Source organism: Esox lucius, chromosome 10 (assembly GCF_011004845.1).
Source record: "Esox lucius isolate fEsoLuc1 chromosome 10, fEsoLuc1.pri, whole genome shotgun sequence".
NCBI lineage: Eukaryota > Metazoa > Chordata > Actinopteri > Esociformes > Esocidae > Esox > Esox lucius.
The window spans coordinates 17,068,757-17,087,647 of record NC_047578.1 but is presented as its reverse complement, the minus strand read 5'-3'; the positions used below and the strand labels follow the sequence as shown (position 1 = coordinate 17,087,647).

General features: G+C 43.4%; 1 protein-coding gene across 8 annotated transcripts in view; it reads left to right on the top strand.

The window, feature by feature from the left end:
- Positions 1-18,891, top strand: part of akap9 (A kinase (PRKA) anchor protein 9) — a 75,885-nt gene that overhangs the window by 36,961 nt on the left and 20,033 nt on the right. For 6 of the 8 annotated variants that reach the window (XM_029122830.2, XM_029122831.2, XM_029122829.2 and 3 more), the window contains 10 exons: positions 516-809; positions 2,592-2,690; positions 3,626-3,750; positions 5,797-5,987; positions 8,018-8,262; positions 12,522-12,684; positions 15,628-15,722; positions 16,047-16,164; positions 17,313-17,351; positions 18,365-18,597. In XM_029122830.2, coding sequence (XP_028978663.2) covers positions 516-809; positions 2,592-2,690; positions 3,626-3,750; positions 5,797-5,987; positions 8,018-8,262; positions 12,522-12,684; positions 15,628-15,722; positions 16,047-16,164; positions 17,313-17,351; positions 18,365-18,597 — 1,602 coding nt within the window. The remainder of the gene's footprint in view (positions 1-515; positions 810-2,591; positions 2,691-3,625; positions 3,751-5,796; positions 5,988-8,017; positions 8,263-12,521; positions 12,685-15,627; positions 15,723-16,046; positions 16,165-17,312; positions 17,352-18,364; positions 18,598-18,891) is intronic. The other 2 variants (XM_029122827.2, XM_029122828.2) reach the window with 2 other exon arrangements.

The window sequence follows — 18,891 nt, the reverse complement described above, 5'->3', positions numbered from 1 at the left end:
ACCCTAACCCTAACCCTAACCCTAACCCTAACCCTAACCCTAATTAAGGTGCAGACATATACAGTATCAGGCTAAATATGGGTTAGAATGCTTTTTTTTCTTTTCTCTGAGGTTCTGCTCGTATTTGAATCTCCAATCTCCTCCTGTACTTGAACACCATGACCCAAAGCTAGTCTGCAAGATATTTTTTTCCTGTTGGAGAATTTAAGACTAACAAGCAAGATAACATATTCTGAAGAATCCAGAAATGTTCTTGGTATTTTAATATGCAGCTTTTATAGCTCACCAACTGTATAACTTAAGGCACAATGAGCCTGTAAACTATAGAAAAATAATGTTAGTTGTGCCGTGCTAATGTTTAATAAATAATGTTTATACTGCACTGATTTATTTTTTTTAAATGGCAGATTTTCTGCCTCAGAGTGGCTCCCTTCAGAGTGTGGGGAGCAGTACTTTGTATGTATTTAGCAAAATTTCTTTGACACCATTCTAACACGTTATCTCATCTCTTCCAGGTAATAGTTCAGATGTCGGTGGAGTTTGCCCAGCAGAGCGAACTGGCCCGTATCGCGAAACTCGCCCGGGAGACCACTTCTGCTGTGCAGACTCAGTCAGAGGAGGGCGAGGAAGGGATGGAGGAGGAGCAGCCAACCCCCAGGAGCTCACTCACCAAAGAGATTTCATTGGAGGAGGTGCAGCAGATGTTCAATGAGGAGAAAGAGCGGCTAGAGAGAGAGTTGGATGAGAGGACCACTGAGCTCCGCAGAATTAAAAAGCAGCTTCTGCGTGGACTGTCTGGATTTGAGCAGGTTAGCATTGAGGGTTTGATTCCCTCAAAGCAGATTTCTGCTTTGTATTTAGGTTGGCATTAAATGCTACGATGCTCATGCTAAACCCTGTATTGAACATGGTATATATGCATTAGTTCAAAAGTTAGACTAGATTATCTGTGGGTATTTCATGGTGTTTTTTGTGAAAATACCTCAAATGGGTGTTCCAGGAAAGTATTTGAAAATACTTTCCAATTTGGTCAACAATTCCTTTTTTTTTTTTTTTTATTGGAAGTATTGAAATATTCAAAGTATTTGTTTTGGGCAGTGACATTGAATCCTACGAAATAGCCCCCCATGCTTGATTAGGCATAACCTATACTGTATGATGACACTGGATGTCAGGTTCAAAGCTGAAGTGCTGTGACCAGAGTGTTCAAGAATGTTCAAGAAGATTACTTGGAACATATGCTTTCTAACTACAGTTTAAACCATACGTTTCCAGGTTGTCAGTTGAAGTGAATGAGTTAGTGTTTCCAAACCTTTTGACTGATACTGTTTTGTTTTTTACATATTCATTGGGGTTCACATGCAAACCGTGAAGAGTTCCCCTTACTGTGGCGTTATGAATAGGAGTACTTTTACAGCTCTAGCTTTACACCATCTAAATGTTATTGTAAGATTTCTCTATCACCAGGTTCAGGATTTCAAATGGATATTTGCTGGGAAATTATTCACTGCCAAAACAATGAGTTCTATAGTATTTCTTTCAAACAGTGAAGGCCTTTCTCAGATCTATAGTTGGTATGGGACCCTATGTCCAATTTTGAACAAAGGACCATTATTATTTTGAAGAATTGCAATAGAATTTGTGGTAATGGGAACATAAAGGGAACATTATATGAGTAGAAAACAAAATATGATGTAATATACATAAACAGATGCCAACATGGGTCAGCAAAAGTATTAGGGCATATATTCTGGCAGGTGTTTCCAGCAAGTTAGTCATGGGTTTTTCTTTACATGCATTGTGCAGGCTTAAGACGGCTGTCAATGAGAGGACCAATTTCAGTGGATATATACGTCCGAAGCCCACTTCTCCATGCAGAACAGCTTTCAACGTAGTCACATTTGTGGGCTCTTGTTCCATCTTCTCCCACAACTTCCCTTATTAGGCCATTCCAAAACATTATATTCCTTGTTTCTCAATCATTATGATGTAGACCTGCTTGTTCATTTCACAGTTTTACTCCTCGAACAGCTAAGCTTTGTCTCACCCAGACTCACTGTCTTTAGGAACTATCCGTCTTTGTGGTTCACCTAATAATAAAAATGGGCCACTGGGTATATATCTATGTGTAAGTGTGTGTGGGTGTAGGAAAGATGTAATATTGGATGCTAGCGCTACCAGTTCTGCTGCAGCTTTGACCCTGAAGTTAATGAAGGGGAACATTTATTGTCCATTTGAATCTCTTAACAGCCTACTAAGGGAGACTTGCGTAATCAGGTTGACTGGGCCTAAAGAACACTTACAGAGTATGTGTTATGTGTACAGAATGTGACGTCCAAGCCATTTCTCATTGAAAGGCATTTGTGTCACTGAGGTGACCTTGGAATGTTTTTAAGCGTATAAAAGATATGTAGAAATAATATCCCAACATACTTGAAAGGCTTGCTTAGCTTTTAAAAGAGGTTAGATTAGCTACCAGCTAATGTTTATGCCGCAGCGTCAGAAATGTTTGAATATTTTGACTGAAACAAGTACAATGAATTGTATCATTTTGCCCAACAAATAAATGAAGGTCCTTTTTAAATTTTCAGATGGGGTTTTCCTCCGATGGAGATGGAGAGACTGAGAGGAAAGAAAGTGAAATGAAGGAAAGAACAGAACTCAAAAGCCAAGTCTCACAGACTGAAAAGGTAATCATTTTTTGCAGTTCAGTTGCACCTCAATCTTGTTGGGGGGAATGAGCAGAACATCTGGATGACCAGTCTGTCAAGCCTGGCTTTCATAAGCCAATAAGAAAGTTGTGATCAGTTCCTTGCCTAATAGGAATTGCCTTAATCTGCTTAGGACAATCTTTTTTTGTATCTAGTTTACGGTAAATGTCCAGCTGTCATTTCATCAGCCAAATGGTAAAATACAAAGATGGATATAGTAAGGTTATACCAGAAACCGCAGTAACGTCCAGCTCTACCCTCGTACAGTGAATATAAAAAGTCTACACACCCCTGTTAAAATGCCAGGTTTTTGTGATGTAAAAGAATGAGACAAAGATAAATCATGTCAGAACTTTTTCCACTTTTAATGTAACTTATAATCTGAACAATTCAATTGAAAAACAATCTGAAATCCTCTAGGGGGGAAAAATGAAAAATAAAAAAACTTTACAATAGCCTGGTTGCATAAAAGTTCTGACATGATTTATCTTTGTCTCATTCTTTTACATCACAAAAACCTGGCATTTTAACAGGGGTGTGTAGACCTTTTATATCCACTGTAGGTGGTTCCTAAATGACTGTGAAGATCACTAGATAAGCATTTTATCACAACGAGCAGCACTTCTGTTCCATGACCAAGAGAGGGAGCTGCTCTACTTCCCGCAGAAACCCATTGACTCAGGTGCACCTGTTGCCATAGCAGCACAAAGATACTAGTGTTTCCCTGGTGAATGTGGGTCTACAGGGCACAGTGCTCTGGTCTCATCTCACTCCACTTGCCTTCTAACGGTCACGGCTTTAGCGGGCCTGGCCACCGCCGTCTAGATCTACAACTACGGAAATATACCTGTTAATGGGTCATAATGACGGGGCTTTTGTCGTTATTCTCCCTCCTGCCGGTCCGCCCACTGAAGAGGACCGGAGAGCAGGAGGAAGGAAGGGAGGGACACCAGGAGGTCAGGAGGAAGATGGGTGGCTTGTCTCTAGGTGGAACAGATGGTTCTTCCTGTCCAGACCATCAGGTCATCACTACTGAGAGGTATGACTACGGGACTACAGGGATGTTTTATTGTAGCTATCGAACACCCATAAACGGGTTTTAACCTTTGCACATTTATTGTTACTTAAATTGATAAAGTGGGTGTGGTAGGCGAAGTGCATACAACACTGTCTCGGTATAAACTGTGTTGTTGAGTAGCTTTCACTTTAATGTTACTTTAACAAAAGTTTTTAATTGGTAATATATGTGCCTTTTGTGAAGAAAACATGAGTGTGCAGGCAAAACGCATGTCTTTTATTTCTTATGAGATTCATATTCAACTGGAGGTCATAACAGAATGGCACAATCATAAAATAAAACATGGCAACAAAAATAAATGAACTGACCCCTGTTCAAAAGTCTGCATACCCTTAGTTCTTAATACTGTGTATTGCCCCCTTTAGCATCAATGACAGTCTGCAGTCTTTTGTAATAGTTGTCTATGAGGCCCTGAATTCTTGCAGGTGGTATAGCTGCCCATTAGTCTTGGCAAAATGCCTCCAGGTCATGCAAAGTCTTTGGTCGTCTTGTATGAACCACACGTTTTAGATCTCCCCAGATTGGCTCAATGATATTAAGGTCAGGAGACTGTGATGGCCAGTCCAGAACCTTCACCCTTTTCTGCAGTAACCACTGGAGGGTCAACTTGGCCTTGTGCTTAGGGTCATTGTCGTGTTGGAAAGTCCAAGAGCGTCCCATGGGCAGCTTTCCTGCAGAAGAATGATAACATGCTGCATTCATAATGCCATCAATCTTGCCTTTAGAGCTCATAACCCCCTAAACTTCCATGATTGACAGTGGGGATGGTATTCTTTTCACTATAGGCCTTGTTGCCCTTTTTCCAAACATTGTGCTTATGGTTGTGACCATGCTTATGGTTGTGATGAAACCATTTTGGTTTCATCACTCCAAATTACAGTGTGCCAGAAGCTGTGAGGAGTGTCAAGTTGTTGTCGGGTATATTGTAACCGGGCTTTTTTGTGGCATTGGCACAGAAAAGGCTTCTTTGTGGCAGCTTGACCATGCAGCTCATTTTGTTCAAGTATCGTCGTATTGAGCTCCCTGAAACAACCACACCATCTTCTTCCAGAGCAGCTTGTATTTCTCCTGAGGTCACCTGTGGGTTTTTCCTTGTATCCTGAACAATTCTTCTGGCAATTTTGGCTGAAATCTTTCTTGGTCTACCTGACCTTGGCTTGCTATCAAACCCCCCCCCCACCCTCCCGAATTTTCCACTTCTTAATAAATGATTGAACATTGCTGACTGGCATTTGCAAGGCTTTGGATATCTTTTTATATCCTTTTCCATCTCTATAAAGTTCCATTGGCTCAGTATCTAGCCTGCTCAGTGCATCCTCGTGAGAGCTAACAAACTCACTGACTATTTATACACAGACATTAATTGCAATTTAAAAAGCCACAGGTGTGGGGAATTCACCTTGTCACCTTGTGTGTCACCTTGTGTGTCTGTCACAAGGCCAAACATTCAAGGGTATGTAAACTTTTGATCAGGGCCATTTGGGTGATATGTTATCATTATGATTTAAAAAGGAGCCAAACAACTATGTGATAATAAATAGCTTCATATGATCACTATCCTTAAATAAGACTATCCTTAAATATGTTTTCATATATGCAGTTATGAGCACAACTGTATGTGTAATTGTGTTTCTGATGTTGAAGGACATGACCTATTGTGATAAATAGGCACAGGGTTGTGAAACCCTTTCTGAGACCTGGTTTGGCTTGTGAGCGCTACTTTGAAAACCTGCTCAAATTATACCAAACCTATGCAGCATTACTTGCAATATTAGTAGAAGTTCATCCAGTCAGACAGAGAGTTGTGCAGTGCATGTGACAAAGGGCAGAATTGATTTACTCTGTGTACATAACTTTGTTAAAAGCAGTGGCGCAATGTGTGCCCTGTCAACCCCACTAAACCCAACCATTGGTTTTAGGCGGAGACGGTAATCTTGTCCTAACAAAGGCTCCACCTTGTTGTTTAAATTTAAAATGGTATTTATTTCCCTTCCGTTCGTTTCTCAGGAATCTGTTACGTAAAGCCAACGAGAGCCTCCGTCAGGTGCTGAGCGATGTGCTCAAGACCACGGCAGCCGCCGAGGAGACAATCGGGTGCCACGTGGAGGGGTTACTCGGCCCCCCTTCCTCCTCCCGGAGACCCGCCTGGCAGAGGACTGAGAGTGAGCCATTCCGGCCCGCCTCCGGGCCTGCTGGGGGTTAGTCAAGCGTTTAAATGATGTAACCTGCAAGACCCCTTTAAGACCTTAGTAGAGTCACTGGAACCTTTATATCTGGAACCATCATGCCCTTTTGGGATGATACCACAACAAAATCACAATGGACAACAAAACACTTTGTTCTCCTCTGAAATCATTGAATGTGTGATAGAACAACTACATTTGTACTTTTATTTGAGTGGCCAGAAACACCAGGTGTTATTTAATAGTGCTATACTTTAAATATCGATTCAAATGTCACTTTCCAGTATGGAGCTTTCTTTCAAACCGTCACTGTTAAGGTAACTGAAACTAACAGTATCTTTTTACGGATACAGCTCAGTGTAGCTTCAGCCACAGCTCAGTGTAGCTTCAGCCACAGCACAGTGTAGCTTCAGCCACAGCACAGTGTGCTTCAGCAGGCAGACTGGGAAAAGAACTAGTTGATATCCCCAGGGACATTTCTCAGCCCAGCGCCAAACAAGTTACCGCAGAAAGCACCCCAGCTGCCAGGGGAAAGGCAATCCAGCCAGACTGCTACATCTGCCCATAGGCTTTGGGAATCGTATCCTGTAACTAGGAATGAATCCAACTCTGAAGATGACATGACAATGCCTCGCTAACAGCTTCAATAAGACTCTTATTACCGGGCCAGTTTTTCCTGACTTTGTGGTCTAACTGCGGCTCTGTCTTGTTCCTGGCCGTTGTCCCATATCACTACCCAGTACCAACAATATAATTGCCTCCAGACAGTCCTTCTAAATAACTTTCGTTTCTCACATCTTTCAATCGCACAGAGCAGATGACTGAATGAAGCGAATGAGGTCAGGTGCACTTTCTCAAAGGCACAAAAGCAGTATACCCTTACCTGGGTTTAATCCTGCAATGTTGTGTTCTGTCCATTTCCCCAACCACTCCCTATTGGATTACACTAGTTTCACCAGTGCTCAGAGTCTATATGCCCTCTCATCTGTCTCATCTGTCAGTTGTTGGTGTGTGATCTGAAGGCGGAGTCCACCAATGGGACGGTGTGTTTAAGACACAGCTCCTATCTTGCTTAGCCATATGTCTCCCAGTACCTACAAGGTTAAGTGCTAAAGTCTGCTTCTGTGTGGAAATATCTCCCTAACTGAACATCTGGCAGCTCTCGGCACACACGCACATAACACACACGTGAGTGCGTAACTAGGTGAGGTAATGTTGGATTTTACCGTTCAGAGAAATGGCCAACTTGATTTATTGCGGTTGTTATTATTATTATTATTATTGACCTTTTCATATTTTGGCCCATTTAATAAAAATAGGAGACTTTCAGTAAAATGTGTGCTTTTAGCTATTCAGCTAATTCTTGACCATATGTCACATGGCAGGTTTATGGAAAAAATCACCTCAATACAGACGGACAAAATGACAGATAACATTTAGAGTGCGACCACACCGAGCATAGCATGAGAAAGTAGACCGGTTATCAGCCAACATAGTCTACGCACCTCACAACGTGCCATGTAACTGAACTATACACTCACCTTACATGGTAAAACTAGATCTGCCGCCATGAATTTCTTTCCCCACCTGCTTTCTCTGGCCAGGACAGTGTGGACCACTGCACTGAGAAAAGCTTAGAGAAGTAGAGAGGAAGAGAGGACTGGTGTCCTTCTTCGGATAAAGAAGCAATTGGAGCGTTCACTAGCATCACGTCTGTTCTGTTCAGTTGTGTGTCTTGGGTGGCAGTAGCGGTCAACTAGGATAGAGATGGACTAACATCTGCTTAATGGATTCTACCTATACTTCATAATCAAAAAGTGTAAGTAAATGTAATACTGTCAGAAGGACAGTGCTCTCTGCTCGGACGTCTACAACAAGGAAAGGATGGGCAGCTCCTTTTGTCTGTTTAGACCTTGAATAACATCCACTATATTATGTTTATTTATTAATCTTTTCTTTTTTTTTGTGAAAAAATTACTTGAAAATTAATTAAATGTCCCTATTGATAGTTAACTTTGCCCTTGGTTTTGGCCTTTCCTAACCAGATGCATCAACCGGGGGGAGTTGCCAGGGCAGCGAGACTGGGGTGGACGACGTGAGCCTGTGGTCGGGTGAAACGGAAACGGACGAGGGCCTGGAGATATCCCAGCTGGGGACGACGGACAGCCACAGCCTTTTGCCAGGGGCGGAGCTTCAGCTGGAGAACGAGGAGTACCTCATGAATATCAGCTCCCGCCTTCAGGCCGCCGTGGAGAAACTGTTGGTGGCCATAACTGAGACGACCAATCAGGTATGTCACAGCAGGAGTAATAAATGTATGTGGTGTGTTTACCGCAAATGTTGTGAACTACACTCAAAACAATGGAGCTCTTTATCAATAGGTTTTCATGATTTGAGAGGTTGTTGTTGATCAAATCATTGGGGAAATAACTGCATTTTATTCTAACTTGTGTAACGGTACACTACATACCATGTAAGCACCTCGTAACTGTGTGTTAGCGGAATACCTTAACATCACCATAACATTCTCTAGAGGGCACTCCCTCTGTTACTCCACTTTTCTTCGCTGTGACTGTAAAGTTCTAGCTACAACAACATACGTGGTCTTTGTCAAAGGCCTTAATGACATGCATTGGTCTATTGTCCAACCTGTGAACGGCCACTCACTGTCTTTTCCACGGTCATAACCCCTGTGTGGTGTTTGAGTCCGTCCACACTCATTCCCTTTTCGAGATGAGACTGCAGAATCCTGTTTGCACTGGAGTATGGCTGGAGCTAGAATTAATTCACTACACAATGGAGCTGGCTCATTCCCAGCGGTTGCCCGTAGATACGAGGGGATTTGCATAGAGCGTTGTCAGTCCTCCCACCACCCTGTCACAATCGGGCTGGACTCGGGTGACTCCTCCTCCCTTCAGGCTACTTCCACCCATGCTCTGTGTATGTGCCTTCTGCCAGTCTAGAGATACTTTATCATCAGTAAATTGTGGTACAGTTCTTGCATTATACTGCTTGTTGGGTTTGCCCTAGATTCAAGCATTACTCACGGTGTGGTGGTCGTGCGTGTAAAAATAGCTCAAAAGACATTCTAGGACGAGCGGTAACGTAGTGTTGATGCTAGAGAAAGCACTGTGTTCAGGACAGTGACACTGATCCACTGATCCATCGGTTTGTCTTTAATGTAATGTTTTAAATAGGCTTTGCTTTTGGTTTGTATTGTGGTTTCTGTATGTTTTGGTGGTTCACTCCTCAATTCCAGTTTTTAGTGGCAGATTACACGCACGCTGAATGTGAAAACATGATCTGTTATCTTCTGTAGTCATATGTATTTTAAGACCAAGCAGATGACCTCCATTAAAGTAGCTGGCTATTATACAGACTGTTCAGGTGTGTATGTGCTTTTGCGCTGTGCTGCGTATATGTGTGAAGATCACTGCATGATCTCCTTCTCAGGACGATGGTTTTGCATGTTCAGAACCCGCCAGTGGGAAAGTGTCAAGTTACCAACAGGCCAAGCCTGAATCAATAGAAAACCTCTTTAGAATGTTGACCGAGGATTCTGAATACATTTTAAACGCTGTGTCAATTCAAACCGGACATAACTGCCTAGTGATGGGAAGGCAAGTTCACAAATCACTCAAGAGCTGTGTCCACAAGTCTGTAGTGATAGTCAACATAATGGTTGCCCTTCCTGATTGAATTGATCCGATTTTCATTGGCTGCTTGAGTGTAAATGCTGGTGAATGATGGTCGGTCGTTGTTGTCTTGCCGGGAGGGTCAGGCTCTATGTAATTAGTTTTTCTAGAAGGTTTTCCTGTCGGTTGGCTTTGTAAATCATTTGCTACAGTAGGAGTGTTGCACTGTGCACTAAACCTCCCGTTAGCGGCCAGTGTGCTGAATGCGTCGGCCTCCTGTTGTTTTACAGATTCTTACCATTTCGGATAATCCGTCAGAACGCCTCCGGTCCGTTCATTTGCAGTCACGTGGAAGATTATTCCTGTTTGACAAGCTTCTGCGAAAAGGGTGTGTTTGGGTGAGAGAGGTGTTAGGAGAGACAGTGTGTGTATTTGCATAGCTTATACCTGCCCCACTTGCCCAGGGACTTGAAACCACACCTACTCCCTTCCCGGTTTCACCGTACAACACGCTGCCCATGTTCTCAATCCAGGAAGTGAAAGAGGGAGAGACAACCAGCACCCAAACAGAGGGGGGGAAACAATTTGAGTGTACAGTGAGAGTGGAAGTAGGACAGAGAGACAGACAGAAAAGAAAGAAGGGCAGTGAGCCCAGCTGGATTGGACAGCTTTAGAGTTCACCCATGGTTGGCTGTTCATTGTGTGCTGCAATTAAGGGGGGGCCAGGAGGCTTGTCTTCCTTGTGGGTCGTGCTGTGTTGTCGTGGCGGCATGGAATTGTTAATGAGATTCCAGAGGGAGAGAGGCAGTGAGTAAGAGGCAGTGAGTAAGTGGAAGAGGGCGAGCAAGCCGAAGGAGTGCTGCTCAGGGGGCAGGGTCACACTGAGCTTGGAGAGCCAGAGCGAACCAGACCGACCAAGGGAATTACAGAGAGGAGAGATGGACCTCAGAGCTGAACCTCTCTTCAGTTGATTCCCCCCTCTGTCGCGCTCAGTATTCAAGAATGCCATTTAGCCACAGGTGCAGGATGTGACTTTGGACTTCCTCCGATACGAAGGATTACTTTCCCCTGCATACGGAGGAGCGCTGCCTGCTGCTGTTCTTTTGAAAGGAGTACTCACCTGAGACCTGTCCTGTCAGCTGTTCACCGCCACACGCCATGTCTGTGGATTCAACCCTGAGCCGCGACTCAAGTGTGTTTACACAAGGCTCTGTGCTTGGCAGCCCCGTGGATACCGTTGCTTAGAGCCCGCCGACGTCGCCAGGACTTGTCTGCTCTCTCCAGCTTGCCCCTCTGGGGCTCTTTTGCGCTCTGCTAACTCGTTAGCAATGCTGCTTGGCCAGCCTCAGCCGGAGGTGTTGTCCGCGGAGGTTGGTACATTGTAGATGCCAGAGGAAACGCTCGTGAACATTTTCAGGGAAGAGAATTATGGGGCAAGGATACACTAGACACCGAGAAACTCTAGTAGGACGTTGAATTGATCGTCCGCCAGCATGGATTCATACCGCTCCTACTGGAATTCAAGCCACCAGGCGATGTGGGTGGAAGGGGAAGACCAGGATGTGTACGAGGTGGAGTCCCGTGTACCGCTGCCCCGGCCTTTCCCCCTCTCCAGCGTCCTCAACGAGAAGAACGCCGTGGTGGTGCAGACTCAGATCTCCCACGTCAACCACAGAACCAACGGTCACCTCCTTAAAGTCATCTCCAAGATCTCCCTGCCCACGCCGCCTTATACGGTAAGTTGGCGTTCAGCTGCCGACCTGCCAAGGAACTCTCCGGACAGCTGCTCAAAATGTCCTGTTCGACACGGTGTCTTTCATTTGGTTGGATCGACGACAGCCAGTAGTCATCTACGTTCTTTTTATACAGGTCGTACGTGGCATGTTCCTATAACCCTGGTTGAAAAGACATACTGAGTGCTAACTTTGTACAGCTTACTTGCTTAATGGCAGTTTTTGGATTGGGCAATGTGAGAGTCACAGTGAGTGGTATTTAGAGTCCAACATCTCTGCCTTCACCTGGGCAGGTGATCGTGTGAAGTGAGCTTAAGACGACTCTGCCATTCTTTCAACTGACCCAGTGTGCGACTACTTCCTTGTTTCTGAATATCTCCATCTGTAATACCTTCTGCATGCCATTCAGTTTATTGTACAAGGGCAATTTCATTCTTATTCAGTCAGGGAAGAAGGCCTTTATGAATGTGTCATGGGTTATTGTCTGCTAGACCTGTCATTCATCTGTGTCTGATGGTGACGGGCTAACAATGAACAAAGTTTTTTTTTTTTTTCTTTGATGAATGCGCCAGGTTGAAGGAATAATTATTATTATTATTATGCATTACATTATCACCAACTTTACTTTATAGAAATCCACACCATACAATTATCCCACCGTGAAAGGAATATAGTTGTTGCTAAATGCAGGCTTGATTTGTTAATACTTCAAGCTTGTTGAGGAACTGTCCCACCTTCGGGATGTGCTGCTTTATGTCTAGACTCATCCTTAAAACAGTCCGCCACTAACCATTGCAGAACCCTGACTGTTACCGGGGTCCTGACCATGTGTGCTCACCCTCTGTGTTCCTCTGTGCTGGTATGTATAGTCCATGGGACAAGTGTTGTCTTTTAGCCCCGTGCTGTTGGAAGAACAGGGTAACTGTGAGGGTCACAAAACTATCTGAAACCATGAAGCAACAAGAAGAAACGTCTCGCTGAGGGGAAAACGCTCACATTTATATTCGACTGGAATTTGTTTTGGTTGTAACTAGAGTTCTAAACGGGACCTAAATGTTTTATTGGTCTTCATGTTTTACCTTCACGTGTCATGCTTACTGGATACCCTGACGGTTTTTTCCTGAAAGGGTCTTTGCTCGCTAACGTTGTTATCTCCCTGTCCACCTCTCCACCCTGGTCAGCTGGAGCACGCCAGGGTCACCCAGACGGAGCTGATGCGCGAGTCCTTCCGCTACAACCAGGAGATAGGCGATCTGCTGCGACGGCAGGAGGAGCTGCAGGACAGGCTGGCGGAGGAGGGCCGTGCCCGCGAGCAGCTGGCTCTGGAGCTCCACAGGGCGGAGGGTGAGTGGGGCGGGTGGATGTGTTTGTCAGGGTATGCGCGTGCGTGTACGTTCATGCGTAAGAGGCTCGGAAATGTGTCGTTTTTCTTCTTCAGGTCATCTTTGGGGTTTTTAATAGCATTGTGACAGACATGAGCAGTTTCCTTGTCAGGGGTAGCGATTATGATGTCACATCCCTGTCAGGAATAGCTGGGTGACGAGACGGATGACTGATACAGAGGCGCTTCACTCAGCCCATCCAATTCCTCTGACAACAGCATTGTCCAATCCACTGGCTTTTTAGTATAAACATGCAACTGTTTATAGGAATTTAACAGGTATAGCATTCTGGATGTTGGGCGACCTGACTGATGGTAAATAATGGGGATTTATTGCTAATGTTGAATTTAGGTCTGTGTAGTTCCTGCTGTAGTGTGTGCAAACATGGTGTCATGGTGTGTTATGAGGTATGGCAAATATTTGCTCTCATAATCTCCTCCCAACATCTGATGTTTGCACGTGATCCACCATAGATAATTGATGACTTTGGATTAGTCCAGGATCATCATTGTCAGTGTATGAAACATGTCTTTGCCTATGTACTGAACATTTGTTTAATCTGAAATGGGTGACTCTGTGATGAGTAGAGTAAATAGACACAGGCCAATGTACTATCTTTGATGCTATTACATTGATAGACTTTCATTTTTGTCATGACTGTCTCTTGAAAAACATCACCCTGATATTTACAGTGATTTAAATCACCTCGCGACAGTCACCTGATTTGACAGTATTAAAGTGCATACTTGGGAAATCATCTTTGATACTCGTAACCTTTGAAGATGCAGCCAAGGCAAATGACTTTGTTTTTCATGTTCATTGTCCCATTCATTTGTTTGAACACACTGAATGTCAACCAGCGATTCGGCCATCTTTTGTCCTGTGTGATGTGCTCTGAAATACCCATCTCCTGGGTGTGGTGGTGTTTGGATTGCTGAACTGGTTTCAATGAAGACAATAGGCAGGTTTCCATAGACCAAGGTTCAGTTGTCAAAAGCAAAGTATCAAAAAAATAATTACGGCGTTTGTAATGCAGTGTAGGAGAAATGCTGTCAAGATTGAATGAATATTTATCTCTTTAACAGTGGTGGATGGTTCTTCTTACAACGCTTTATGGCTGGAGAGGAGGCAGTGTCTTAAATCAAATGATGATTGCAAAATCAATTTAGGCTATTTAACTGAATCTAATGTTTTATCTGAGACAAGGATTGTCTTGACGGTCAGTAATCCCTGAATGGCTTCACATGCATTGTGAAATGTTGTGGAATTGCGAGGCCATTGTAGAATTTATCCTCAACATTAGTGTGTTGATACAACACTGCAAGGACTGGCAATTCATATTTAAAGGAAACGTTTGTGGGTCAGAGGACATCAGGCCAGAGTTTATAAAAAAAAAAGAAACTCTCCACCTTCATGTATAAACCGTTTCTATGTGACAGATACAATGTGATTGTTTGTGTGTGTTTGCCCTCAAGGGGAAAAGGAGCAAAGATGGAAAATATCTTGTCGTTGTTGGACTGTTTAAGTGTAAAGCTTTTTCAGTCAGCGAGAGCTGCGCCATTAGTTTATATTGCTCCCCCCCACATGCTAGATTAAACTTTATGGAAACCGTTTAGCGGAAGTCATGTTCTGTAAAACACCTTTTTGCTTTGAAAGAACTTTGTTTTCCCCTGTAGATTTCTCTATTCCACAATGTTGTAACACTTCAGTGATCAGGGAGCCATTTAAACTTGTTACGTAGCTCACTGCCTAGCTTTAACCTGCTCTCCCTTAATGAGCACCATGCGACAGTCTAATAATGACTTAGAAGTATTACTGAAACTAGACATGTTTTCTATTTTTGCTGTTATTACCCCTTTAAGGGACTGCATACCATGCACAACTGCGTACACACACACACACACACACATTCTGTCACTTCAGGTACGTTGTCTTCTAATTTTTCAGGTTTTGAATTTCCCAATCGCGCTGAACTTACCCCGACATGTATAGTAAGTGGGAGCATCATCCAAGCGATTCCACTACGTTTCAACTGAATTGACAGTTACTGTGCCCCCAGAGGGCTAAACAGCCATCTGCAGTTGTAGTGAGATTGTGTCTGCCAGTTTCGAATCCATATTTTGGCTGTATCAGACACTATATCCTAATGTAGTCAAAATGCATACATTTTATACATACATCTTATCATAAGATGTTATAGGAATTAAAACACCATCTCATCTGTAGTCAAATATCCCATTTTGTTTTTGTCTGCTTTAACTGAGACATAATTTCCACAGCATCATTTAAGAAATCAAACTGCCTCCGTGGCAAATTATGAATATCATGAGCCTTACTTAAACGCGTTACTTTTGTCGTGATTTTTTTACGACTTGTGTGGCAAAAACATCAGACCACATAACCATGCAAAGACATTTATGATTTGCCATATCCACCTCACCTATTTATTATAGCTACTATAAAAAATTGTTTATAGTAGCTCTACTAAATTGGTGTGCCTAAGAAGCGTACTAACACTGGCTAGGATATCACTAGGAATTTCTCTGTGATGTGCAATGGTGCCTTCCCAACTGATGCCATCAGGTGATTGTCAAGGGGTTCGTGCATGTGCCCAGTGACCCGGAACGTGATGTGTGATAATGGAGTATGTTATCGTGTTGGCAGCTTAGCCCTCTATAGAGTACACTGTCAAGCAAAATGGGTTTGACGTTTGTTCCATGTGAATATTTTGGTTTATGTACGCATGAATTGCCTGGATGTGTCTGTGTGTGCTTATTTTCTGTGGTGAATTTAACTATGTACTTTTGCTGTTTACTGTGGGTATTTGAATGGATAATATGCGTGGTGTGAATTCATCGTTCAACCTTCTCCAAATCGTTAATAACACCCTCCCCCCCGCCGCCAGGTCTTATTGACGGCTACACAGGCGAACGGGCTGCGCTGGAGGACAAGGTGCGTCAGAAGGAGGAGTTACAGCAAAGCCTTGAGCTGGAGTTGCAGGTGAGACACTGGCCAATTCTAAAGTCTACAGCCACCATTATAACTGTTTATATAAACCCTGATGGTGGCAGGCTCCCACGTTATCATGTCATTTAAATCAGATAGGCTGTGCCTACTAGGTCATTATGTTTTTTTTGTCCAACAAATCAAAGTCAAAACGGTCCGTGCAGTTGGAAAGGAAACGCGTAAAGTTATGTTTCACGTTGTTTCCAATATGCTTAACTGAGATCGTGCTATGCAAATTCGGTTCGGTCCCCCAGTCTGTGTTTATTGGCTAACCACTTCACCAACTAGCCTTTAACTGAATGTCATTGGATCCTGCAGGTTACGAGCAGCCGACTACATGAGCTGGAGCAGGAGAGGCTGCAGATTCAGGAGGAGCGGGAGATCCTTTCTCGGCAACAGGAAGCCATGAGGGAGCACGCCGGCCCCCGAGAGTTACGTACGTACCCTGGCACTTGCTCCTTTTTGGCTTTGAAAGGAACAAAACATAAAAATAAACAGTCGGTGATATTCGAGAACTTGGACCGTTGGCTACTCATGTGGCACGTCACTATGTTAGGGTGGGCAGAGTGAGGTGAGGCATACTATCGTTAAAATAGGAAAAGCCACTTTGACTATGACAATTCGACATTCGTTGTTGTCATTTTCTTAATATTGGTCATATGTCTAAGATAAAACAGGCTTAGGATGGTTGATGTATTTCCTTCACATTTGACTTTGACTGATCATCCTCATCATACAGTATCACCTTGCATGCGCCACTCAATGGAAAACCAAACGATCCTGTCAGGAAATGTTGTTTGCTTACTTATACTCTTGGTGTTACTGTTACCGCACTTTGTGGAATTCCTATAGAAAGGGTCGCCCCGTATGATGTAATGTTTTCATGAAGTTTGCAAATCGTTACTGCTTGTTATTGTGATAAAATAGAATCCATGTAGTACATTTACTGCAACGTATAGACATCTCCATTGGGTGGTGTTCATTAAGCACCAAATAGAAGAAAGTGGACTGAAACAGAAATTGACCTGCTGGTTTTTCTTTCTAAGCTCTCAAATCAGGGTCTGATTTAGACCTCGGGCACCATGTGAATTACTTGACTTCCAAGTAGAATAGAAAAGCACTACTTCGGTTCCCTAGCCTCAGGATAAGATCCACTACAATTACAAAACTGTTTTTATAGTTTGCAAACCTTTTAAAGTGTTTTTCAATGCATGTCCTAACGAACAAGTCCCAGATATTTCATCAGGGAGCTTGTTTGGCACTAGTCAATAGTTAATGTTGCTTTTCTTTCATCTGGTGCTCTACCTCAAGGTATTCTATAGGTACTCTAATTATGAACAATGGTAAGTAAACATGAATTGAATGTACAGGGGCCCATTTCAGGAACACTCCACTCCTGCTCTCACCTCACAGTACTGGCTCATCCATCCTTTGTCGACACAGCTATAACCAGTACCGCCACGGCTCATGCGGGGAGGCCCCGCCCTCTCGTCTTCACCTCTCGCATCCTTTCCCCCTCCAGTCTTCCCCCCCTTTTTTGACGAGTGCATGTTGAAATACTGTGCTTTCTTATTCCTCCTTTAGGCCTAGTTGAAGCTGCAGTCGTTGCAGCACCTGAAGCAGGTGTGTCCCACATCAGAGCATGGCCAGCCTATCTATTTTACCTTTTCGTCTCTAGTCAAGTGGCACTTCACAAATATACTTTATTAATCCCCAAATCCAGCTACTCACAAAATGCTTGGAGCTTGCTTGCTATGGGCTCTCTCAGTCACTAACCTCTGCTCATGCTGTTTTCTTTTTGATTCACTTTTTTGTCTTGGTGATGTCTAATGGGTCAGTGTAATAATTCTCATGTTTGATGATTGAGCATGATTGAAGGAATCCAATTAGCTATATATTGATACATTTCTACTGTACAAGCATATGTTTCCTCATTGGCAATCATCTTTGCTGGCTAAATGAAAATGTATTGGTGAGATGAGTTCAGTTAACCCTAACCTTAGAAGACGCTGTTGTCCATGTTAACATTGTGGTGGCAATATCCACATCCCTTTGGCATTAAGATGATTGCTCAATTAGGACTGTCCCACCCCTTGCTTGTAAATGCATATGGGGCATGGATATTGCAATGTATACGTCCTTAATCTGTGGTTTGCACTCTTACCTGTTTGTAAGTTGTATTAGTACAGTGGGGTTTGATCTCCTGGGTGACGTTGGGTTATTTATTGTTGGTTGGTTTAATGATGGCAGTGGATTCCTAAAGGGATATGTGTATATTTGTAATATCTTATGGGAGTCTTGGTTTATTGTTACATGATGCTGACATTGAGGACTACTGGGGACATTTTACAAGAAGCGGCAATGGCGATAATTTAATGCGGTTGAAATGAGTTAAACTCGAGTTGAGTAGATGTGAAACAACATATTTTAATTATACTTATATTTGAATTTTATAGTCTGTAGGTCTGTAATGGATTTCTCAGTTTATCTATCAACCGTCCAGATGAACTCAATCTCAGCATTGGGCCCTCTCTATTAATGAAATTAAATCCTTGTGTGACAATCATTTGGACAATCATCTCCCCTTCAAAGCTTCAGTATGTGACACTTTCCTTATTTCCCTCCCTTCACCGCAGACCTCCTGGAGGAGACAGAGAAGCTGATGGCGGAAAAGGTAGAGGTTCAGCGGCAGGCAGAGAAGGAGAGCCTTGACCTTCTACACCAGGTAAAGACATTAGAGGCAGAGCTGGAAGAGCAGGTTAACCGGGTCATCGAGCTGGAGAACGCCCGCAAGACAGAGAGCGGGGACCTACTGCAGCAGATCCAGGCCCTGGAGAAACAGCTTGATAAGAACCGGCGATTCCTGGATGTAAGGGAACAAAGGCCAGCGGGACAGAAGGCATTGGGTGGATTGTTGGATGTGAATGAATTGATTCTGGATGGTGACGGATGTCTGGTGACGAATTGATGGAGATGGATTGATATGTTGGATGGTTGGACATGGATGGATATGATTAGTGGGTTTTCTATGAATTAGTTGATGGATAGTTTGGTATGAATTGATGGATAGATGGGTATGAGTGAATGGTTGGATATACAGATGGATATGCATATGGATGGTTGTGTTCTGAGACCGGGATGAATGGATAAGGAGAGGGGGAGG